The 20,374-nt window shown below is 45.8% G+C and overlaps 1 protein-coding gene across 4 annotated transcripts; it reads left to right on the top strand.

The window, feature by feature from the left end:
* The first annotated feature begins 18,681 nt into the window (after positions 1–18,681).
* Positions 18,682–20,350, top strand: LOC118508218 (protein GUCD1). Of its 4 annotated transcripts, none has more exons than XM_036047806.1 (7): positions 18,682–18,917; positions 19,006–19,146; positions 19,221–19,383; positions 19,451–19,574; positions 19,649–19,836; positions 19,905–20,011; positions 20,092–20,350. In XM_036047806.1, the coding sequence occupies exons 2-7, from the start codon at positions 19,140–19,142 to the stop codon at positions 20,187–20,189; spliced, it is 687 nt and encodes a 228-aa protein (XP_035903699.1). In that variant the 5' UTR covers positions 18,682–18,917; positions 19,006–19,139; the 3' UTR covers positions 20,190–20,350. The 4 variants fall into 4 exon arrangements, with proteins under 4 accessions (XP_035903699.1, XP_035903697.1, XP_035903700.1 ...); XM_036047804.1 differs by having other exon boundaries at positions 19,212–19,383; XM_036047807.1 differs by having other exon boundaries at positions 18,687–18,917; positions 19,040–19,146.
* The last annotated feature ends 24 nt before the right edge of the window (positions 20,351–20,374 follow it).

Raw genomic sequence — 20,374 nt, 5'->3', positions numbered from 1 at the left:
TAGTTTTCTAAGTACCAGGAAGCCTCATCGTTCAATGTTCCTCGTGTGCCAAGACACGAGACAGACAATTTGTCCAAACCTACTAAGGGACCTCGCATTCGAAGAGAACTTGGTGCTTAACAGGTTTTCGGACCTATTTTCATTCCCCTCAGGACTCCTCAAATCTAGATGAACTGACAACTAAATTTGTACGAAAACAGTGGTCAAATCTTCTTAAGGTTATCGTTTATCAAGAGACCTCGTCATTCCTACTTAGACGCGATGTTATCTAAAGGCGCTTATCTACCTATAGAGCAGAGCTTTAAGAACCAATGTCAGAATTAGTCGTGCCAGAGGACTCTCCCAATTTTGTTATCCACCAGTAGCTTACAAACATTGACGCCATCACAATGTCCTGCTTCTCATGAAACAAAAAGAGCGTCAATCGATACCTAATCAATAGCTAAAGCTGGCTTGTTTGACCTTCTCTCGACATCCTGTTTCACGCATCCCCAATTTAAAGTGAGGCAGCTATACAAAACTTGTTTTAAACCCATTGCCTACTTAGGTCACAATTTAAAACGCACACTTGAATACGTGAATAATATTGAAAGTGAACGAGCTCGATCTAACCCACATTGCCACCTCGTACTCCATGACATTGAGGGGTTTGTTGGTGAGCAAAAAAAAAAACAAAAAGCGCCTCAGCAAAACAAAAAAGGTACACAAAAGATTGTTGCTTTTCAGAATGCTGCCGCATGGCTCGGTGGCCAGTGTGCTGCTACTGCACTGCTTCAATGTGTGTCTGTGTGGTTTTATGTCTCAATTTCCGTATCGAATCGCTGCCAAAATGCTGTCCTGTGTGCGAGCAAAGATTTATTGCTGCAACAAGGTCAACCTTTTAAATGTTTGTGGTTTCAAAACATGCCACACTGCCGTACCTACCGTGCTATGCGGTGCAGTTTCTCCAATGCCCCCAACAACCATCGTACATACGTTCCACCTGCACGGTTTGAAGTGAGCTTGTTCTAATGTGTAATTAAATAAATTTGAAGATTTATTAAATTCTTCTCCGCTGAGCTATCTACTCCATTATTTATCTGCTCAAAGCTGCAATTTTATCAAAAATGCAGCATAATTTTATTTATATGCCGGTTGCTTTTACTTCCCGCCAGAGTACATCAAACATGCGAGAATAGTTGCATCGGGGAAAGGTAAACAGACGTGAGCACATCCGCCCATCCGACGGATACTTTCTTGCTGTAGAAGATGCTACTTAATTTCTGGAACACAACGTCTCAGCCCTGCCATTACTACGATTGCTGCCAGTTGACCCCCCCATTTCGCTCGGGAAAGAAAGAACTGCCACCGATCCCAAGACACACAGCCCGGCACAGGGCATGCTACCTAATTTGCTAATATTTGACCAACCCCCATTCGTGCTCTGCTCGAATGTCTCCGTGCGTGTACCGGTGTGCTTCAAATTGTGTTAGGGCCCGGTGTTACGCCCCTTCCCTGACGCTTCAGAGGATCATTCTTGCGCACCAAGCAAGCGAAGCAAACGAAACAAAAAAACAGCGAACAAGTACAACCGCTCGCTCACAATAGAATCTGTGTACATCGGAATCTCAGAAACAACCGGAGACATTGGCATGATTGCATGATTTATACAAAGAATGACAGTCGCTTTCCGGTTGATGCGCTCGGTTGTTACATGGCAGTAGCAGCAGAAGCAAGCGGCAATCGTTCGGTCGGCAGCGGTCGTCCTCGTCGTCGTCGTCGTCGGTCTTTTCTATCATGCAAAGCTCATGCACAAACTAAACCGGTCCTGACCCAAACGAGTGTCACAGCCATGGCAGTGAATGGAGTGGATTTCTTTTTCAATTTTTTTTCTCCATTTATGTGCCATTCATTCTTTCTTCTTGCTCTTGTCCTCGAATGTGCATGCATCGGTAAGGACAATTATGTTACGCAGGATGAGGCTCGTAAATTACCGTACACATCAACGGAACAATCCAAGCTCGTTCACCGTGTTTCTTGCAGTTGGGGATAAGGTTGGACTTACTTGGTATTCGAGCAGGAATAGATCTGTGGTGAGGAAAAGTATTTTACACAACTTATTATACTGTAAAACAATAGAAACATTGTAGATAAATTATCCTTATGCGCTTTTTCTATAGGTTAACTAGCTAACGCAAAGTGACCGTAGTCAAAGCCGATCCAGGACTGTCTCCAGGAACTCAAAGACGGACAAGGTGGAGAAGCACGCTGCCTCGAGATTTTAGTGCCAAAGGAAGAGGCAGCAGAAGGAGAAGAAGAAGAAGAAGCAAGGAAGCTCCGTAAGCAAATTCCGTAAGGATGACAACCAAAAATCAACCAGCAAAGGAATTCGCTTTGTACGTATCTGGCTTAGCTGTTAAGATATTAAGGAGGAGAACGCTATTCAAAGTCTTCTGCTTATACCTCTTAATGTTTTGTAAAAAAAAAGATCCTATCAGAAGCTCTCAAGACTCACCAGAAAAAGGTTGTCCAAAGCGTCCTGATTAAGAGAATGCGCTCCACTAAGATTTTAAGCCCGCCCCGTATCATAAGATCGCCCATTTCGCCCAAAGCCCTATGAACAAGCGTAAGAAATTAGTAAAAATGCATACCCGAGTGCCGGATCGACATTTGAGCTGTGATCACAGTGGTCATCGCATCCAGAGCCCGCGTCAACCGTATGCTCGCACCGCCCAAAGGCATCCACACTACGGTTATCCATTTGTCAGCGCTTACCGACATTAACCCTCCAAAGGGACTGCAGACGAGAAGGTTATATTCCACCGCCGTTTTGTACCGTCGCAAACGACATTAGCTTATCATCAGACCACGCGGAGAGCTTCTAGATTAATTCCACCAGCAGCAGTGCAACTGTCTGGTAGCAACTGTCCATGTCCGATGCCTAATAGTATCGGACCACAGTGCACGACGGTGCAGTTTGCAAGTGCATTTCTCTTCCACGGGGACCAATTCCAGCCCGGTTGATGATGATGATGATGGTGGTGGTCTTTGGTCGGTGCTCGAATTTCCACCCCGTTTTCGTTAGAGACTAGCCAACCAGCGTCACATTATTACTATTATTATGGGCACTCTGTATATATTTCAAAAACAAATGCCACTTTCTCGTACCGAGGACAACGCTGGTGCTGTTTGGGTTTTTCGATGCAGACGACAACTGACCGAGTGGGCCGACAACTATTGTTTGGTGCTTGGGTTCGTTGGTTTTTTTCCCCCATCACATCAGCAAAGGTGTCCAATACCACCCGAAACCCGGTAGCTAATTAAATGGCCAAACAGCGTACGGTTTCGTGCAGAAGGGATGTTTGAAAGTTTAGTAGTAGCATCACCACCACCACCATCGGTAATTACCCTTGTCACACAGATGATTATAAATGTTCGAGATTAGACTTTTTAGAGGGGGGGACAGCTAGTAGCTTCTGCTAGTGGCTTGCCCGGCTAGAGAGCAGTGTAGCGGTCCTTTTAAAACCTTTTTCCTGGTTCAAATTCTCACAAAATGACCGCCTATCCTATAAATAGCATCGCTAGAACCTAGATTTTCCAACCCCAGAACTTGGCTGTTTTTCTAAACCATTTCTATGATTGCCTTTTAATTATATTGACTTATCGGAATAAACCGATAGCAGTTTGCCGGTGCAGTGAGCATATGTACATCTTTCCGCTTACGGTGTGGTTAATCTTTCATTCCCCCCATCCCACACACAAGCTCCTCGGCCGATACAAACGAGCCGGGATGTAAAAGCAACTTTTCTGTGTGAGCAGAAATTTCCGGTTAGCTTTACAAACCAGCCACCGTGTCTGTGTACTCACGGCAAATTGGAATTGTAATGCTTCATTGCGAAGCCGGCCACGGCCAGCCTGCCGCACCCGAACTTCTGGGCGTTCCCCCTCCTGGTGAATCATGTACACAGTTCGGTTGAAAAATTCCGTTCCTTTGATTAGCTCCATCAAATGAATCAGCTGACTCATCGCATTGATACAGCATCATTTTTATCTTCCCTTTAACTACACAGCTGCTGTTGCTCGCTCGCTCGCTCTCTAGCGTTCTCGGTGTGTGTTTGTGCCTGTCTGTGCCACCATCTTTCGAGAAGCATAGAACCATTCACCCCGAGAACGCCCACCGAGTGCCCTCCGGGGGAGGACGAATTCTGCTCCCGCTTACAATTGCCAGTGCCCTGGAAGTTGCTAGTTAGGCAAAGTGTGCGTCGCTTCGCTTCACTTTCCCGGCGTAAAGGTAATGATGGAAGAGTCCATCCAGCCAGCCAGCCAACCCGTGCAGCTAACATAGGCTAACCACAAACCGATGGGTTTCCCTCACGATTCAAAAGACTCACTGCCGGCCAGATGCATGCCTGCGCGTCGGTGTCGGTGAAATGCATCAAGGCAAACGCAAAGCACCAAAAGCGTTCTGTCTGTGCCGGTAACGATTTCTTCGCTTGTCAAGATCTCACTCACGGCCCGGGGAAGACTAACAAAATCTTCCCAGATTGACCGCACCGGCGTTCCCGCACCGGGATGGGAATGGTGGGAAGGTTAAGCTGATTACGGAATTGGATTGCCTCGGTAAGTATACGATCGTACATCCCTACGGAGCGGACGAGCAACCCGGGGACGCTGGTTACTTTCTACTCAATCGCATGAATGATTGGCCCGGCTGCACCTAGGGCAGACGGTCTTGGTTTTCTGGACTCAGGAACTGATAAAGGCTGGCTCGGCTCGGTTCTGCAACGGTGGGAAATTGCATCCCGTGCTCATAATTCATGCAGTTTCACATTTATTGCAAGAAAAATTGTTTGTGAGCTTGAGTAGTTTATTATCGATTGCGGTGCTTTGGGAGCTTTCAACGAGCTGCAGGGTGGAGAATACTGTAACAGGACAAAAGGGTAACACATTGCTAGTGATGTGGAAAGCTCACACCATGAACAACTTGAAAGGGAGCTATTAAAAAGCTTTTAAACAGCGTTGGTTGCACAACCTGATAATTTCTTTGTTTAGCATTTTTGTACGTGGCAACATCTAAATTGAGATTTGATACCTGTTCTGTCGTGCTTTCTCGCTTAAACAGCCATAAACTGTTCATTCGGTTCTGTACAGTATTTAATAAGCTTTAAAGGTCTCTCTCATGCGCGAGTTAAACAGCTTTCGAAATTCAGCGCTCTGTCTTGGCTTGAATGAGCCAATGAATGAGAATGGAGATGAATATTTTCTAGTGAACGAAGGAAACAGCTTTTGCTATACATTTTTTTAACTATCTCTTGGAATAATAACAGAAAATTAAGCAGCTTCAGATTTTTTTTTTTTATTATTCTCTTAAAGTTCATCCAGAGGATGATGTGCTGCTAATCAGCGCTAAAGCAGCGAATAAGTTGTTCTTCAACACTTATGTACTTTACACATGTATTGGTACGGAAAACACTGCTCTAACAAGGCATTAAAGACGCTCCCTTTCCCACATTCACACACATGTCCATAAACCTTTACTCAGCTGATCCCATCACACGAACTCTCTGCACTCGAACAGGCGAGTCCTCAAATCAAAGAAAATCAAATTACCATTCGCGCAACAGCCCAATACCAATACAGAAAAACCCCAAAGAAAGCCTCCAGCATTTTTTTTTTCGTTTCGTGACTACCCATACCGTAAACATTAATGACTCGCACGGATGATGGCACGGCAAATGTGCTCCCGGGTCCGAGCGCATCCTCACACAACTACATTTGCCTAAATTTCGTGCACACCGCGATGTTCGCTGTCCGTTGTTTCGTGCTGCAAATGCAACAAAAAAGGCCGCCCGAAGGAAAGCTCCAGCAAATCAATTAACAGCAGCAGTGGCCGGCCTCGTACCCGAAGTGCACTCAATTCTACACGGTGTGAAAATGTTTTTCCTTTTTTTAGCAGCAGCAGCGTGATATTCGGACGCGGTTTTTTTGTCCTATGGTGTGGACTTCTTCAACCACCGAGATAGAGCCGGGTATGACCCACAGGAGCGAGTGTTTTTTTGACTGAGTGTGTGTGAGCAGTTAATGGAGAAAAGAAAGAGCTTCGGATGGTGAAAGCGAAATAGAGATAGAGCGGAGCGTGTGTCGTTGAATCGCTACCGGCGAATGTGTTGCTATGGAGTTCGATCGGGTTTTTTGTTCGGCTCCACAACCAACTAGATCATCCTTCGGTAGCCGGCAAATGGACGACAGAGTGTGAAGAACATTGAAAACGCCAACGAGATGCCCCGTGGACTAGTGAAACAACCGCTTCAAAGCGTATAATTGAAACACTTTCCGGCCATTGGGGCACTTCTGTCCCTGTTTTTTTGCTCGTTTGATGTGACGTTAAAGTGAGGGAAAATTATTATTTCTTACCTTGTTCGACAACAGCGAAAGTATCTTAAAGGTGAGAAAAACGGTAATATCGATCGATTTTACATGTTAATTGTTTCAATCAAACTCCGAATCAGCAGCACCAGACCAGAGAAATAGCAATCCACCGTACCCAATATGCTCCACTCGAAACACCCGACTCGATGTAGTCGCTCAAATGTACCCCGCTATAATCAAATTGACGCGCAGTTCCGTCCCACTGGCTCGACGACGACAGCAGCAGCAACGACCCCGTTGTTGCCACACTCGAGCGTCCTGCGAAGACGTGCATCTTGTCTGTCACGAGTGCATTCAAGTGCGGCAGCCAAGGATCAAACGGTTTTCGGAACCTCGGACGGTCGGGATGCAAACCGAAGCTGACAGGTTCCGTGCCAAGGAGAATCACCATTTCCTCGGAAACTCGGAGTGAGAATGGTTCCAGCTTGCTATGATCTTATTAATTATTGCGCCATGAGTGGAAGCACTTCACCCGGATGGAGTCGGGACCGACCCGGCATCGGGAGTCTCTCAACCTCGTCAAATTCGATCCGACCACACGGAGAAGATTTATTAACCTTCTGCTTGAGGTGGTACCAAGCCCAAGGGTCGTGATGGATGTGTGTCACGCATTCTTTTTTTCACGCACCCTCTCAAGTAAAATCCTTCATTAAAGGTTTATTTCGTTTCAAAAATTTACACACAGAGTCCGAAAGTCCGATGATCATCAAAGAGTGCACAATTAAAATGTGCCACCGAGTGCACAATATCCGGGTATGCAGATAAATCAATCATCGGTACGCACTGCAACACCTTTTAAAAGGTCAGTTTGAAATATTAGTGCTTCCGCGAACGTGTGTGTGTGTGTGATCTGTCCTGGGGTAGAGTGCAATTACAGTGCATCTATTCATTACCCGGTTGACATGCGAGCTAATGAACTCAAATAATGCGAATCGATGAGGATTATTAACACAGCACGCACGGAAGTACGAAAGCTCGGACTCGGACCGCTTCAAACACACACACACACACACACACACACACACACACACACACATGAGCGAGTGCCAGCACTCTATGGATGCATTATAAATGCAGCCGAAAAGTACAAAACCGGACAAATTGTTGCAAACGCCTCGGTGGAGTGTTTTTCACAAATATTTGCCCGATGCCACTTCTCGTTTGTCATTTGCATATTTAAGTCAACGAGACCGTTGCCATCGGCTACCGTTGGAAAACTGTTTAGCAGCAGCAACCGGAGCAGAGCCTACTATGGTTTAGCGTTGCTTGTTTGCTACGGAGCTTATGAAGTTCGCGTCGTATACGCCGGTCCGTGTTTCTTTGCTAGAGCTTACCCATTTATGAACCTATTTTCATAACACGGTTACTTTCACAAAGGAAACACTTGTCCACTTGTTAAAGCGAGCATTAGCGAGCACGTTGATCGATGTTATTTAAATTAATTAACTAAAAACGAGTTCTTGCTGGTTTTGCACGCACGGCCGGAATAAAATCATTATTATACGGCGGGGCATAAAATGCGGCGATGTAAATTGCACCAAAATTGCAATGTCCACCCCCTTTCCTCAACCCTGTGTGAGGAGGGGGGTAGGTACACATTATTCCACACAATTTGCTGCCAATACTGCCGAACAATCGTACGCATCAAAGAGGGATTAGAGTAATTATGGTAGGACGCTGTTTGCCAGCCGACAAGCCACATGGCGTGTCGCAGGACTTTTTACAATACATGAGAGAGGGTGAGGAGGAGTAAAGTTAATGAAGTATGGGCTTTTCGGAATGGAATTTTGCGTATGAACGCCCGTCTGTGGTTATACGCTGTTATTCTACGGAGCGCCCTATTGTGATTTTGTTGCCGTTTTTTTTTTACCGATCCGATACGGCATCAACCACAAACGGCACAAACGGCCGAAACATAAATCGGTTTTATATCGGCGCATTTGAGTATTAGATTATCGTGACATCGGGATTCCTGCTGGGAAGAGTAAATTAGACTGCCGGGGCTGAGAAGTAATCATTTCACTACTAATCGCTCAATACCATAACCCAACGAATCGGGTTAATTCTCCCCTCACGCTTATTGTTTCTATTTTCCTATAGTAAAAGGAAAAGTAATTTTAACGCGTGTTTTTTTTTTTAAAGAACTCCCGCCCAAAAAGTGGGATTCAGCAACTTCAGCAAAAGCCAAATAAATCACATTCTTCTTTGCCGGAAGGATGTATGTATCAAGCAGCCAAAACCCCTTTTTGGCCGAGTCTGACCCTGTCGTTTCAACTTTAAATTTTCACCGGCCTCTTTTGTAGCGCGGAAGACCCCGGGACGGTGGGTGTTGGCTAGTAAAATGAACTGAAGCCCCTTTGATGGGAAGCCTAGAATCGATTTTGAATACCTAAAGGACGGTGAAGAACGAAGCTCAAGAAAGCTAATGTTGTGGAAACTGCTGACGAGCTGAAGGAGGGAGAGAGAGAGACGAACGCTTAACGCTCCGTATTTTATTTATCGACCCGGCGCTAGAGATTGTCCCGGTCGTCCGGAATGGCTTTAAAAACTTCCCTTTACTGCCAAACTTTCAAGTGGTTGTTTTTTCTTCTCCTCGTACCTTCCATCAGTCAACTAGGCCTCGAACCGGGGCAGCAAATGGGACAAGATTTTAAACACTGTTCGGTAGATCAATTGTGTGGTACCATGGTGCGAACCCTTAATTTCAGTTGACATCGTTTTTAACAGTGGCTCCTTCTGTAAACTGCCTCCTGCTATCCTTTTTTTTATTCCTTGCCATGCCATACATTCAAATGAAGCTCTTTAATGTCGGTGTAATCCGTCTTCAAAATACACCATTGTTTGGGGTGTATCGATTTAAGCTTTGAGTGTATCGATCTTCACGAATTGTAATTTGTTTCAAAAAAGTATTTAAAATAAGTAACTAGAAACACGTGGGACTCTCAAAAAGCGGTGAACAACCAGGCGCCTCCATCGGAATATTCGATGCGCATTAGTGCGCCGCTGGTGGAAAATCAGTCTTTTTTGCAGCAGCCCGCTTTGTGAAGATTCCCGCTCAATTGACGAGCACGTGCACAACAAAAACGGCATCCATTAGTGCATAAAATTGAACTAATTAAAACCATTACCCAGATGCTACCATGTCTCCATGCGCATTTGCCTACAAGCGCCGGGGGACAATAAACTGTTCATCAAAGCGCCTAGGCCACGACAATGATGAGGATGAACGTTATCTCATTAAGTAATGATTACTGGACATCGTATAGCATTGACGAAAAAAAAACGCATAGGGAAACGAACCATGCACTCCGTTTGTCCGCATCCACACACACACACACACACACACACACACAAATTCATTACACACAGACGTACATGGCCACCGCCATTACCATGCCGCTAAGCTGAACATAAAAGCGATAAATTAAAAGCAAATAAAACCATCATTAAATTACTGCACGCCCTTCCGGTTTGGCCAGTTCGGGGCCAGTTCTCCCCACCTTCCCCTTTCCCACCCAGTCGTTCGTTTGATGTACGATCTCGGCCGGACCGGTCGGCCAACTTTATGCTGCGATTTTGATCATTCAGAGTAGTGGAGTTGACAAAAGCTCTAAGCTCACCACCGAACCGACTGCACCAACTTCAACCGCACCGGAACACATGGAACCGACCGTTGCACATAATGCTTCGCCCCAATCCCGCACCATTCGAAGGTCCAAAAATGTTCGTCATCATGTGTCCCCCTTGCGGACCGTGGGACTTTGGGAAGCCATCGGCAGAAAAGTGTGTCCGTCCCAGCATCATCAAAACCACACGAGCGGTCCATTTTGCAGACCTCAAGCCCCCGGGAACTTACACCGCACTAACTTACCCGCAAACGACGACACCCACTCCCGATTCTCCAAAAGTTGACCTCCACCCCACCGAAAGTACTTAGCTTCCCCCGGCCACCGTACCCGTGGGTCAGCGACCAACGACAGAACGAAATCGGTGCAACAGAACGACCCGAGACGAGGCTCAAGTAGTATATGGATTTCCTTCGTTCCTTCGCATTGCCATTAGTAATGATGAAGAGGGGTTGGTGGAGCAAAGGGAGGAGGGGAATGGATAGGAAAAATAAAAAGGCGCTCAAGTGGTGCGCTCAGGCCTTTGCCAGTGGGGCTAGATTGAACGCTTTATTTACCTTTCACCGGCCCTGGAAAGGAGGCTCCCGTCCTGGGGTGCCTGTTCAAAAAGCAAAGTTAAGCCTCAAATGAATTGGAATTTATTACCTTTCTTTTGCTTCTTCTTACGGCCCAGCTAAAGAACACTCCTGTTGTCAAGATGCATTCTTAAGAATGGACCGGATCGCTCCCGTGACCCATCCCGTGGAAGTGTTTTGTCCGAGAGTTCAAAATTTCATCCACTCCAAGCGATACGCTCCTTCCCAGGAAATTTGTCTTACTGCTCGTTTTATTTGTGATATTTTGCTCAATTTTAATAGACAGTCACATTTTATTTATACGGAAAGCATTCGGGAATGAACAGCAAACCAGTTTATGGGAGAAAGACCGAGCAATTGGCGTAAAACAAGATGGCCGCATCTAAAAATTAGGAAAACTTGTCTTGCAACTATTCGTTAGCTGCTCGACACTGCCACTGATATCAGCTCAAAGTTTAATTTTGGTAACTTCAGTCTTCACACACCCCATTATTCCGTTACCTCGTTCAAGTACTGGGCGCCTCCATCGATATTCATTAAAAACAATTTTTTGCAAGGCGCCGCTGGATAATATTGCGGAATAATTATTTAATATGTGAAAGAACAAGATTTGGAAAAATACATGATTTTTTTTTCGTTTGGCTAAAATTAATAAAATCGAAAGTTTGGGAGCATCTCTGTGGCCGTTTTTCAGACCCAAGCGCCTTATCGAGCGCCTCGGGCTGTGGCCTTAATATTGCTATACAATTATTATCAACAATTATCAATCAATTACTAGTGCTCACATTATAACTATTAAAAAGCATCTCACACACTATTAAAAAAAATAACTAATGTAGTTTTAAACAACGTCCTTTAAACTTTAACTCAACTTTAAAAAATACAGAAAAAGCTCATAAGGGATCATGATGAAAACAAGCCTTTTAATAGCTGATAGAGTTTTCTCTTTAATCCCATTCTATATTAAAACAAATCTGTACATTCCAGGTATTTTTCAGGTGCATGTGCTGTGTTTCGATCCCACAGCCGACGCACGCCGGGAATTAGCACCTTAACCAGGATCAGGCTACTTTACAAAAACGTTTGCCTTTATTCCTGGAAAGCTCATCTTCCATTATCTGTTCAATTTTCCATTCATCATGCACGGTTCTTGATTAATTTCCTAATAACGGAAGAAAAAAAATCCTCCCCGAACCGAGATTGTGTGCGGTACCGAGCGCATTCCGAGTGCGTAGTAGTAGCAGAGGGCTACCATTTCACACTGGCGGCCATCCACACCGGCCTCCCCCCTCCTGCCCCACGGTCTCGATTGCAATCGATTGCAATTTAATCCTGCCGCGAGCTATTTTGTCTGTATGTTCCAAGAAGCATCGATACTTATGGCCGGGCAGCACTCCAACTCCGACATCCGATCATCGAGGCGTCCCAGCGGGAAACTCCTCCGGCCCAGCCCGGCCCAGCCAGCGTGATGGGGACACCACATGCGTTATTTATGTGCCCCGTGCTTGCATAATCGCACCGGACGGGCCGGACCGGTGTCGGTGGGGGGGGGGGTGGAGGGGACGAATGCCCGTAGGTAACCGCACCATTGGGCCACTCGTATACACACTCGGAATGTGTGGTAGGAAAAATTCCATTAGCCCGAAGCGGCACACACGACACACACCCACGGCCCGGGAGTTGGAATGTGACCCAACCCGGGATAGCCCGGAATGTGTGTGTGTGTGTCTGTTCCCGGGGCTTGGGATTTATGGAGCCAATGTGGAGAAAGCTTCCAGGCAGCAAGCTTCGTTTGATACGGATCTGTGCTGTTTGCGGTACAGAGGTTTCGGTTTTTTTTTTTTTTTGTCTGTGCTCTGGGAATTCTTTAACCCACTGATAAAAGCTTCATAAAAAGCTTTTCCGAGCCAAGTTTATTGCACTTATCCGGGAGTGTGCAGGCGAAGAGTAGCTCGGGAACGCATCCGATCACGGGTAAGCGTGTTATTTGTTACGGTATTTAAAATAGAAGAAACCTTTTTTCCCTCTGAAAACCTTTTTCGCAAAGCATTGGCGTGCGTTTTTCAAATTTATTTATTAGTTTCTAATTTTTCCCTGATAACTGCTAGAGGGAGGGACAGTCGCTAAGCAAGAGCTACTATACGATATTGGATTCGTGGAACAAAGAAAATACTCTTCGCCGAAGTTGTCTAATACCACGAAGACGACGTATCAGATAGCGTGTATGGAGCGAGCAGCACCCATGTCATACATTCCGAAGGCCATAGCACCATTCTTAGCGAAAGCACAAACCCATTTCTTTAATCAAACGATCATGCTGTTACATACCCCAAAAACCAGTGCCCGTTAGTGACATGTGTCACCCGGTGCCCGGTCGCAATTATTGTCGGATATTAATTAAAGTGTCTTACGGCGCTGGTTACAGCTGGCTCACCGCGTGTGCCGCGCTAATAAGGTCAACCAGTGGGTTTTGAAGCAGACGATGATTGCAATCGAAACACCACCGAAGGTCACACTGATGTAATCTCTATCTGCCCCTTAAGCCATCCAGCCAGATCATATCGTCAACCCGCTCGACAAATCTCGTTACGACACCATTGTTTTGAGTCCCGTGTGAAAGAGCATTAATTTTTATGTACTCAAGTCGCACTACAAAAGGGATCTCCCAGCACCCAGCGCAGGAGCAACAAAAAAAAAAACGGGAACACCGGTCAGCATGGGAACGGACACTTCCCCATGGATGGACACAAAAAAAACCTCCCGATTGGGAAGGGGTTTGTTTGTACATGCGCCTGCTGTGTTGTGGTAGCCAACGCGACATCCAGCTGGGGAAACGCAGAGTGTGGAGAGCACAAAAGGTTCACGGGGTCTCACGCTTAAGAAAACCACGCTGGCTGCCATTTTCCCAGCACGTGCGAATTCGCGTGGAGAGGTGAGCCGACTTTCTCAGAGCGCGTGCCTACAGCTATTGTGAGGGGAAGGTGTCTCATTGTGCTGGATACAACAGGCAAAATGCAGCAAATTGTATCATGCAGCTTCGGATGGTCGTAAGAAGCTACCATCGGAAATACGAAAAGAAATTGCCTCAAGACTAAGTGTAATAATTTTAATAATAGTTTGATTTTTCTTCTCGTAAAACCAACGTTTGTTTAAGCTCGGCTTTTTCAGAAAAATATCCCTACAAGTATAATATAATCCCAAGAAAAAAATAATTAAGCAAAAGTTTTTCTTGGTCAACGGACATGCCTGGAAGTGGAACGACGGCTTACATCATGTTATATTATCACCTAACCCAGTTCTCACTTACGCTTCATGGACATGGAGTCCTTATAGCCGCTTCCGAGAGAAAAACGAGAATCACGACGAGGCCCACGAGCTGTACGGTTATCCTGCCATCGTACGAACTCTCGTAGTTTCGTCATGCTCCGGTGGGTTGATCATGTCATGAGAATGGCACCGGACGGCTCAGTCTGCAAAGTCCTTTTATGCCGTCCACAGGGACAGATGAGACGTGGTAGAGCCTTACACTCTCGGGGTGTGTTCCATGAGACGTTAGGATGTATTCCAGTGAACTTAATAAACCACTGCTTCACAGTACAAAACCATCTTATATTACGATCAAAATGGCCTCTTCATACAGACCACAGTTGACATCATTAGCATGGAAATGTCAGCACTTCAACCCAAATTCTGTCCATCGCTCGAATCAGTAAAGCGGTGTAAACACATAAATCATTCAAACTAGTAGCAGCTCTTCAAGTGCGGGATCAAAGAGAAAAAGCTTGCCCAAAAACCCCATTGAGAGTGCATCGGAGTGTCGTTTGGGCGCTTAGCTCCTAGAGCTCGGCTCCAATACAAAGCAGAACTACTGCCACACTGGACAGAAATTTATTTTCGTCAGTTTCACAACATCACCTCTCAGCTGTCCCGGCTGTTGGCACCCGAGCGGGGACTCTCTGGAGATGTCTTTGATGGATTTGGGGCAAGATAGCGAGGTAGCGAGGCACATTTTAAGCTACCCATTTGATTAGATCTGGCGCACGTACGAATGTCCTAACCCTATGCCGATAGCCAGTATCCAGTTCGTCTTTTGTGCCGAATAACGCTTCTCCCCTACCTGAAGCTGATTCGACGCCTCGACGCTATCAGTACGAGGACGCCCGGGAATGGGAAAATAGTTGTTCAAAGTCAATTGCCACTTACGACCATTGATACTCGACGACAGCACAGTGTGTGGAGCAAGTCTGGGAGGTGGTTTCCACCCATTATCCACCAACACTCAAAGCAGTGTATCAGCGATTGGGTTGTTTTGTTGAAGCTAAAACCCTTCGCACGGTGCTACGCTCTTATGCAAATACACACACCCGAACCGGCTGCTCGATGGCCGTTTCGTGTGCAATGGCAACAATTTCACCAACGAGCTTTCAAAACAAACTGTTGATCTTCTTACGAACTAAAGCGAGCGGAGATGGGCGAGTTTGTTCGTTGGAAGAATGGAGGATTTTGTACAACATTCTGAGGGCTTTCCGTTCGCGTTTTCGCTGCGAGAATAGGTGAGGAAATTTGCACCAAAAAAAAAAATCTAACCCAAAACAGTCAACCGTTCAAGTATTGAATTAGGGAATGAAAACTTTGCGCTCATTTGACGTTTGTCCACATGTACACTATTTGTTTGACAGAGCTTCCTTTAAGCTTTCTGAGGTTACATTTATCGGAATGAAATACAAGTTTTTGATTAAATAAATAAATTTACTTTACATTTGATCTTTAATGGTAACTATTTTTTGACAGTTTTTTACAGGCTTTTTAATTGGGTTATTTTGAGCTTAAAGCCTATTTTGAAGGTATTTTTAATTACTTTTGAGATTCAACAATCTGTCGGGTAAATATGAGATTCTTGTTGATTTATTTAAATATAGCTAGATTTTTGCATTAATAAATAAATAAAACATCTCACTTCATTCTAGCCCTCACCTGTCCCGTTCTGTTGCCAATTCCACCCGTTACAATGTATCCAAAGCCAGCAAGACCTAGTAAGGGTTCTTCCCTCCAGGCCCATTTCTAGCTGACGAATTCCCCCGCTGGGACACGGAGTTCGAACAGGTTGCGAATTACAATCTCGCAGAATTAATTAAATTGGAAAATGGTTCTCCAATTTTTAAGCCTGCCCCGTGTGCTTCCCACCAGTTTTGTTCTTCTTGCGACACATTTGATCTGTTTGATCGTGTAGCTTTGGAAACGGGGGATGCAGGGATTAGGGCAAGGTGTTTGTGTGAGGAAGGCGACAACAATAAAAAAAACACTCTCACACAAATACATTCATCTCCTGTAACGAGTGGCTATGCCCGGTGATGATGATCTGTTTTGATGTGTGAAAACAGTGTTGAACTGAATCGTACATCATTGTCCGCTGTTCGCTCCATCCGTCGAAGCACCCGGTTCTGTCACGAGGGAATTGTGTCCAATTATAATGTGGATATTGCGTACCGTTCCCCGGCCGTCGTCCCGTACAGGGATATTATTAGTGTTTGCTAATTATAATTTACAAATAAATTTCAATAAATTATGCAAATGGAATCAATTAAATGGGGCTCGGGCATCGAAATGGCTTTTCATCGGGTGCGCTCTCCAAATGCTCCGGTTGTACTGCCCCCCCCCCCCCCCCCCCCCCACCCTCCCCTGGTTGGTGAACAACCAAATGGACAACCATCTTTTTTTATTAAGTTAAATTTTTAACCCATTTTTTAAAAAAGCGTCCCGCTGGAGATTAGTGGCAAGCATTCGCCACACAGTCACATCAAGAAGCGTTCAACCGGAGAGCCGCCAACAAAATCCATCATAGAAATCGGATAAACTATTCATGCAAACTTCCGGGCAAAACTTTTCCCAATAGCAAAACCAGGAACTGCAGTGTATACGGATTCCCGGTCCCGGACGCGACTGGTGATGGTGAATTTTGGAAATCTTTTGCTACTCACCGGAGCAATTAATCTAGAAACGTGCCATGGTCAATGTTTTGTCCCCTGTTTGTCCCCGGGCATGCAATATTTAATCAATTTCGATCATTTGTACTGCAGGTAGTCTGTCTAATAGCCTTTCGTTTTGCAACAGCGCAAGCTAAAATGGTGGAATACGAAATGAGTGTGACCGAGTGTGGCATTCGAGTACCTTGCTTCCCCGGCACAGACAAGATCGACTTAATATTTGAACAATTTTAATAAAATGCAACGCGGATTGAAGCAGCTTTGTGTGCTGTTAAGTAATGAGGAGACATTATATTTTAAGGCTGCAGCACTCAACATAATTAATGCACCGTGTGATAGATGGCATCAGCAAATTGATCCCCTGTTTTTTCCGGTAAAAATGTCCTTTGTTCTCTCTCTCTCTCACACACACACACACTCGTATAAACCATAAGGCTAACCACAGCAACAAAGGCACTTAACTCCGTGCTCAGGTTAGTCGAATTATTTGCTTTTGATAATTTATATGCAGTTTCAAATTTATTACACAACCATTCCACCACGGTGCGGCTTATCCGCCGTCCATCTTCGATTCACGAGCGGTGGCAAACTACGTACGTGCCGAGGGTGGTTTTTTTTTTTTTTGTTGTTGTTGCGAATTTTCCCCATCCAGTAATGTCTATCAAAAATAGATAAATTCAGTCGTGTAATGGCATCGGTCGAGATAAAGATATTGTTTTTATTGAGTGCAGCCAGGACACCGGACGGCGGATTGGTGGTGGTGTTTTGCGAGCGGACGCGCTTTAAATTGATTTTGTTTTCACGCCGCAAACAGATCAGTGGTGGCGTCGTGTGAACAAACGCGTCCCACCCACCCAACCCACACGCCCTGCCCGGTGGATGGAAAGCAATCGAGTGCCTGTGGTTGCATCACCGCTGCCCGTGGTGGATGGTGATGTTGCGATTGACAAAATAACACGGCAGCAGCACCACAAGCGAAGGAAAAAATCAATTCCCGCTGCAGGACGTCGCGGCAGCTGGCGAACACGGCCGGTGGACGGCGACATCCGCATCCGGGGTATGACGCGCTCTTAAGGATGGTGACCATCACCACCACCCCAGCGCACCCAGCAGGACATTGGCTGTGCCGCTTCAACCGTGGCTTCGAAAGGCTTCCGACTTCGCTATCGACAGGAAATTGAATCAAACCATCTCGGCGCCACAAGAAACCGCCACCATCCAGTGCCCGGTGTTTCTCGGGGTCGGAAGCGGACTCGGATGGCTCGTTCGGACGGCCACGTATGCTCCCGACACGGCAGCCGGCATTCGATACACACTATCCCCAGCACCATTCTGCTCCATGGTCACGGTAAACGACAACTAAAACCAATAAAATAATTGCCTCACACAACGTGGAAAATGGAAACAACAACGGAATCAATTTATTTTTATTCCTCCAAAACGTTTCGTCGTCTCTTTTCCAGACGGGTTTGGCTTTCTTAAGCAGCACATCTTGTCTCATGAAAATGTAGACACTTTTTGCTGCGTTTCTATTATCCATGACCCGAACAGGAGCAAAAGTCTCACGCTGTCCGGAAACGATATTTGCGGTCAACGGGCATCGATACACATCTGAAATACGAATGGATACGCAGATAAACTCATAACTGCATTGAAAAAACTTCAACTGGCTGCAATCTTGTTGTGGAGTGCCAAATTTAGATTAAATTGAAGGTATAAGAACCCAAAAGCATCGAGCACGTGCTCACTTTCAATCGTCTTCAAATTCGCGCTCAAATTTGAGAAATTTTAAGTACAGTGTTGCCAACCTGCTGCTCGAATGTGGGAAAGCATACAAAGAGAAAGAGTTGAAAGTGTAAATATTGAACGAAACACAATTTTAGACACTTAACGCGCTTTGAAAGCATATCACTACATCAAATTTGCAATAAAAAGAAAAAAACATACTAAAAAATTAAAAAAATCCCCCATCACAACGTGTTTCGAGCAGTTTTGTTTCTCTTTCGAGCAGATTTGCCGAATTCCTTTTTTTTCTCTCTCTCTCTCTCATTTTCTCCCGAACTTTGACAATCCGAAGCCAATCCAGTGACAGCTGGCGAACGATACGATTTGCATCAAAACAAACGCTACGCTTCGGACGAATTGCTTTTCATGGCTAGTGGTTTGCTCTCTACCAAAACGGGTAAAACGGTGTCCGGAATGGTCGTGAAAGGAAAATATCGAGGCCATTCATAATGCATCATGGCGCACGGTGTGTGACCTTCGCAATATCCAATATTTACCCTGGTAAAGCTCTCTCCAACACTGCACACTCCCATCGTCAGGTATGTGGACGACACCCATCACAATCATCGTTCCAGTTCGATTACGATATCAATGATAACGAAGCCTCCCCGTTCTGTTTCTATCTAGTTTTGCTTATCGAACACCAAACCACTCAATCCAGGGCCGGTCTTTATCGTCCTTCAACGTTAACAGGTTAATGCAAAGCATAGAAACACCACACGGCCAAAGATTAGCACAGTTTGATAGTGGAGCCCAGCGCGATGGAAGGTAAAGCGTGCAGCGCGCAAGTGGTCCCCGTTCCGCTTCTAGCGCACTTTCTAAATTTTTCGCAGACGTTTCAGGCTACGTTCCGGACATACTTGAGCATCCGCTCGTACACTTCAGCCAGCGGTACGATTGGGACTGTGGGTTAGCATGCATCCTGATGGTACTGGACCGTCGACAGCGACAAACGTTTCTGTCCCAGTTTCAGCAGATCTGCGACGAGGGCCAGTTCGGTAAAAGGTGAGTCTCAGCACCACCACCACAGCCCTTATTCTAAGCGTCCCCCCCTCCCTTCCTCTAATTCCAGCACATGGACAATTGATCTGTGTTACGTGCTGAAGGACTTTAATGTACCGCACAAATACCTCACGAAAACGCTCGGCGCAAACCCGAACCATCGCGTGAACGATTACTACAAATCCTACACACTGGTAAGCGCGCCACTGTATGCGTCATACGTTGCCAGTGGTTTTCTTATCTTTTTCCCGTTCCAAACCCCCCGTAGGATATGCTAAGGGTAAACAACAAATTCCGTTACGCGGAGCAGAACGGGGTGGACGTGAAGCAGTGCACCGTCAACTATCGGTTTCTGATCGACCACCTGGGTGCGTACGGGAACATTATACTGCTCATCAGTGCCTCGCTGCTGTACTGCGACCTGTGCAAATTCAACAAGCTGCCTTGCGAGATACGGTAAGTGGGTTGAGCTGAACGGGTTCGAAACGCTCCCAGTCGCGCATTCACACGCCTCTTTCGTGTAGCTCCTGCCTAAGCATTACGCCCAGCTACATGGGCCACTACATAGTTCTGTGCGGCTACAACAAGCGACTGCAGAAGTTCATGTACCGTAATCCTGCCTGCAAAGACAGTAAGTGGAATGGTTCAAAGCGTACGCTTGCTATCTTTAATACCCAATAATATCCCTCTCTGTTTTGTTTTCCGCTGCAGAAGTGTGCTACATTCCGTACCAAGCATTAGACAAAGCGCGCAAAGCGAACGGTACCGATGAGGACATTATCCTGCTGTACGATAAAGCCACCACATGACAACACACACCCCCCACAGAGCAGCAGCACTTCCACGTCGGGCGCATTTTGCAGATGAGGATCGCGTGACAAACGTTTTCTAGTCTGGCCAGCCACCGCCAGTTGACATTTTTGTTCGAGCTCCATTTCCAATAAATTTTACACCATTGTAGAGTTCCAAACAACGCTCTTACTTACATGGCTTC

The sequence above is a fragment of the Anopheles stephensi genome, chromosome 2 (assembly GCF_013141755.1).
Source record: "Anopheles stephensi strain Indian chromosome 2, UCI_ANSTEP_V1.0, whole genome shotgun sequence".
NCBI classification, from domain to species: Eukaryota; Metazoa; Arthropoda; class Insecta; order Diptera; family Culicidae; genus Anopheles; species Anopheles stephensi.
The sequence above is the reverse complement of the archived record's forward strand: the minus strand, read 5'-3'. Positions and strand labels throughout refer to the sequence as shown.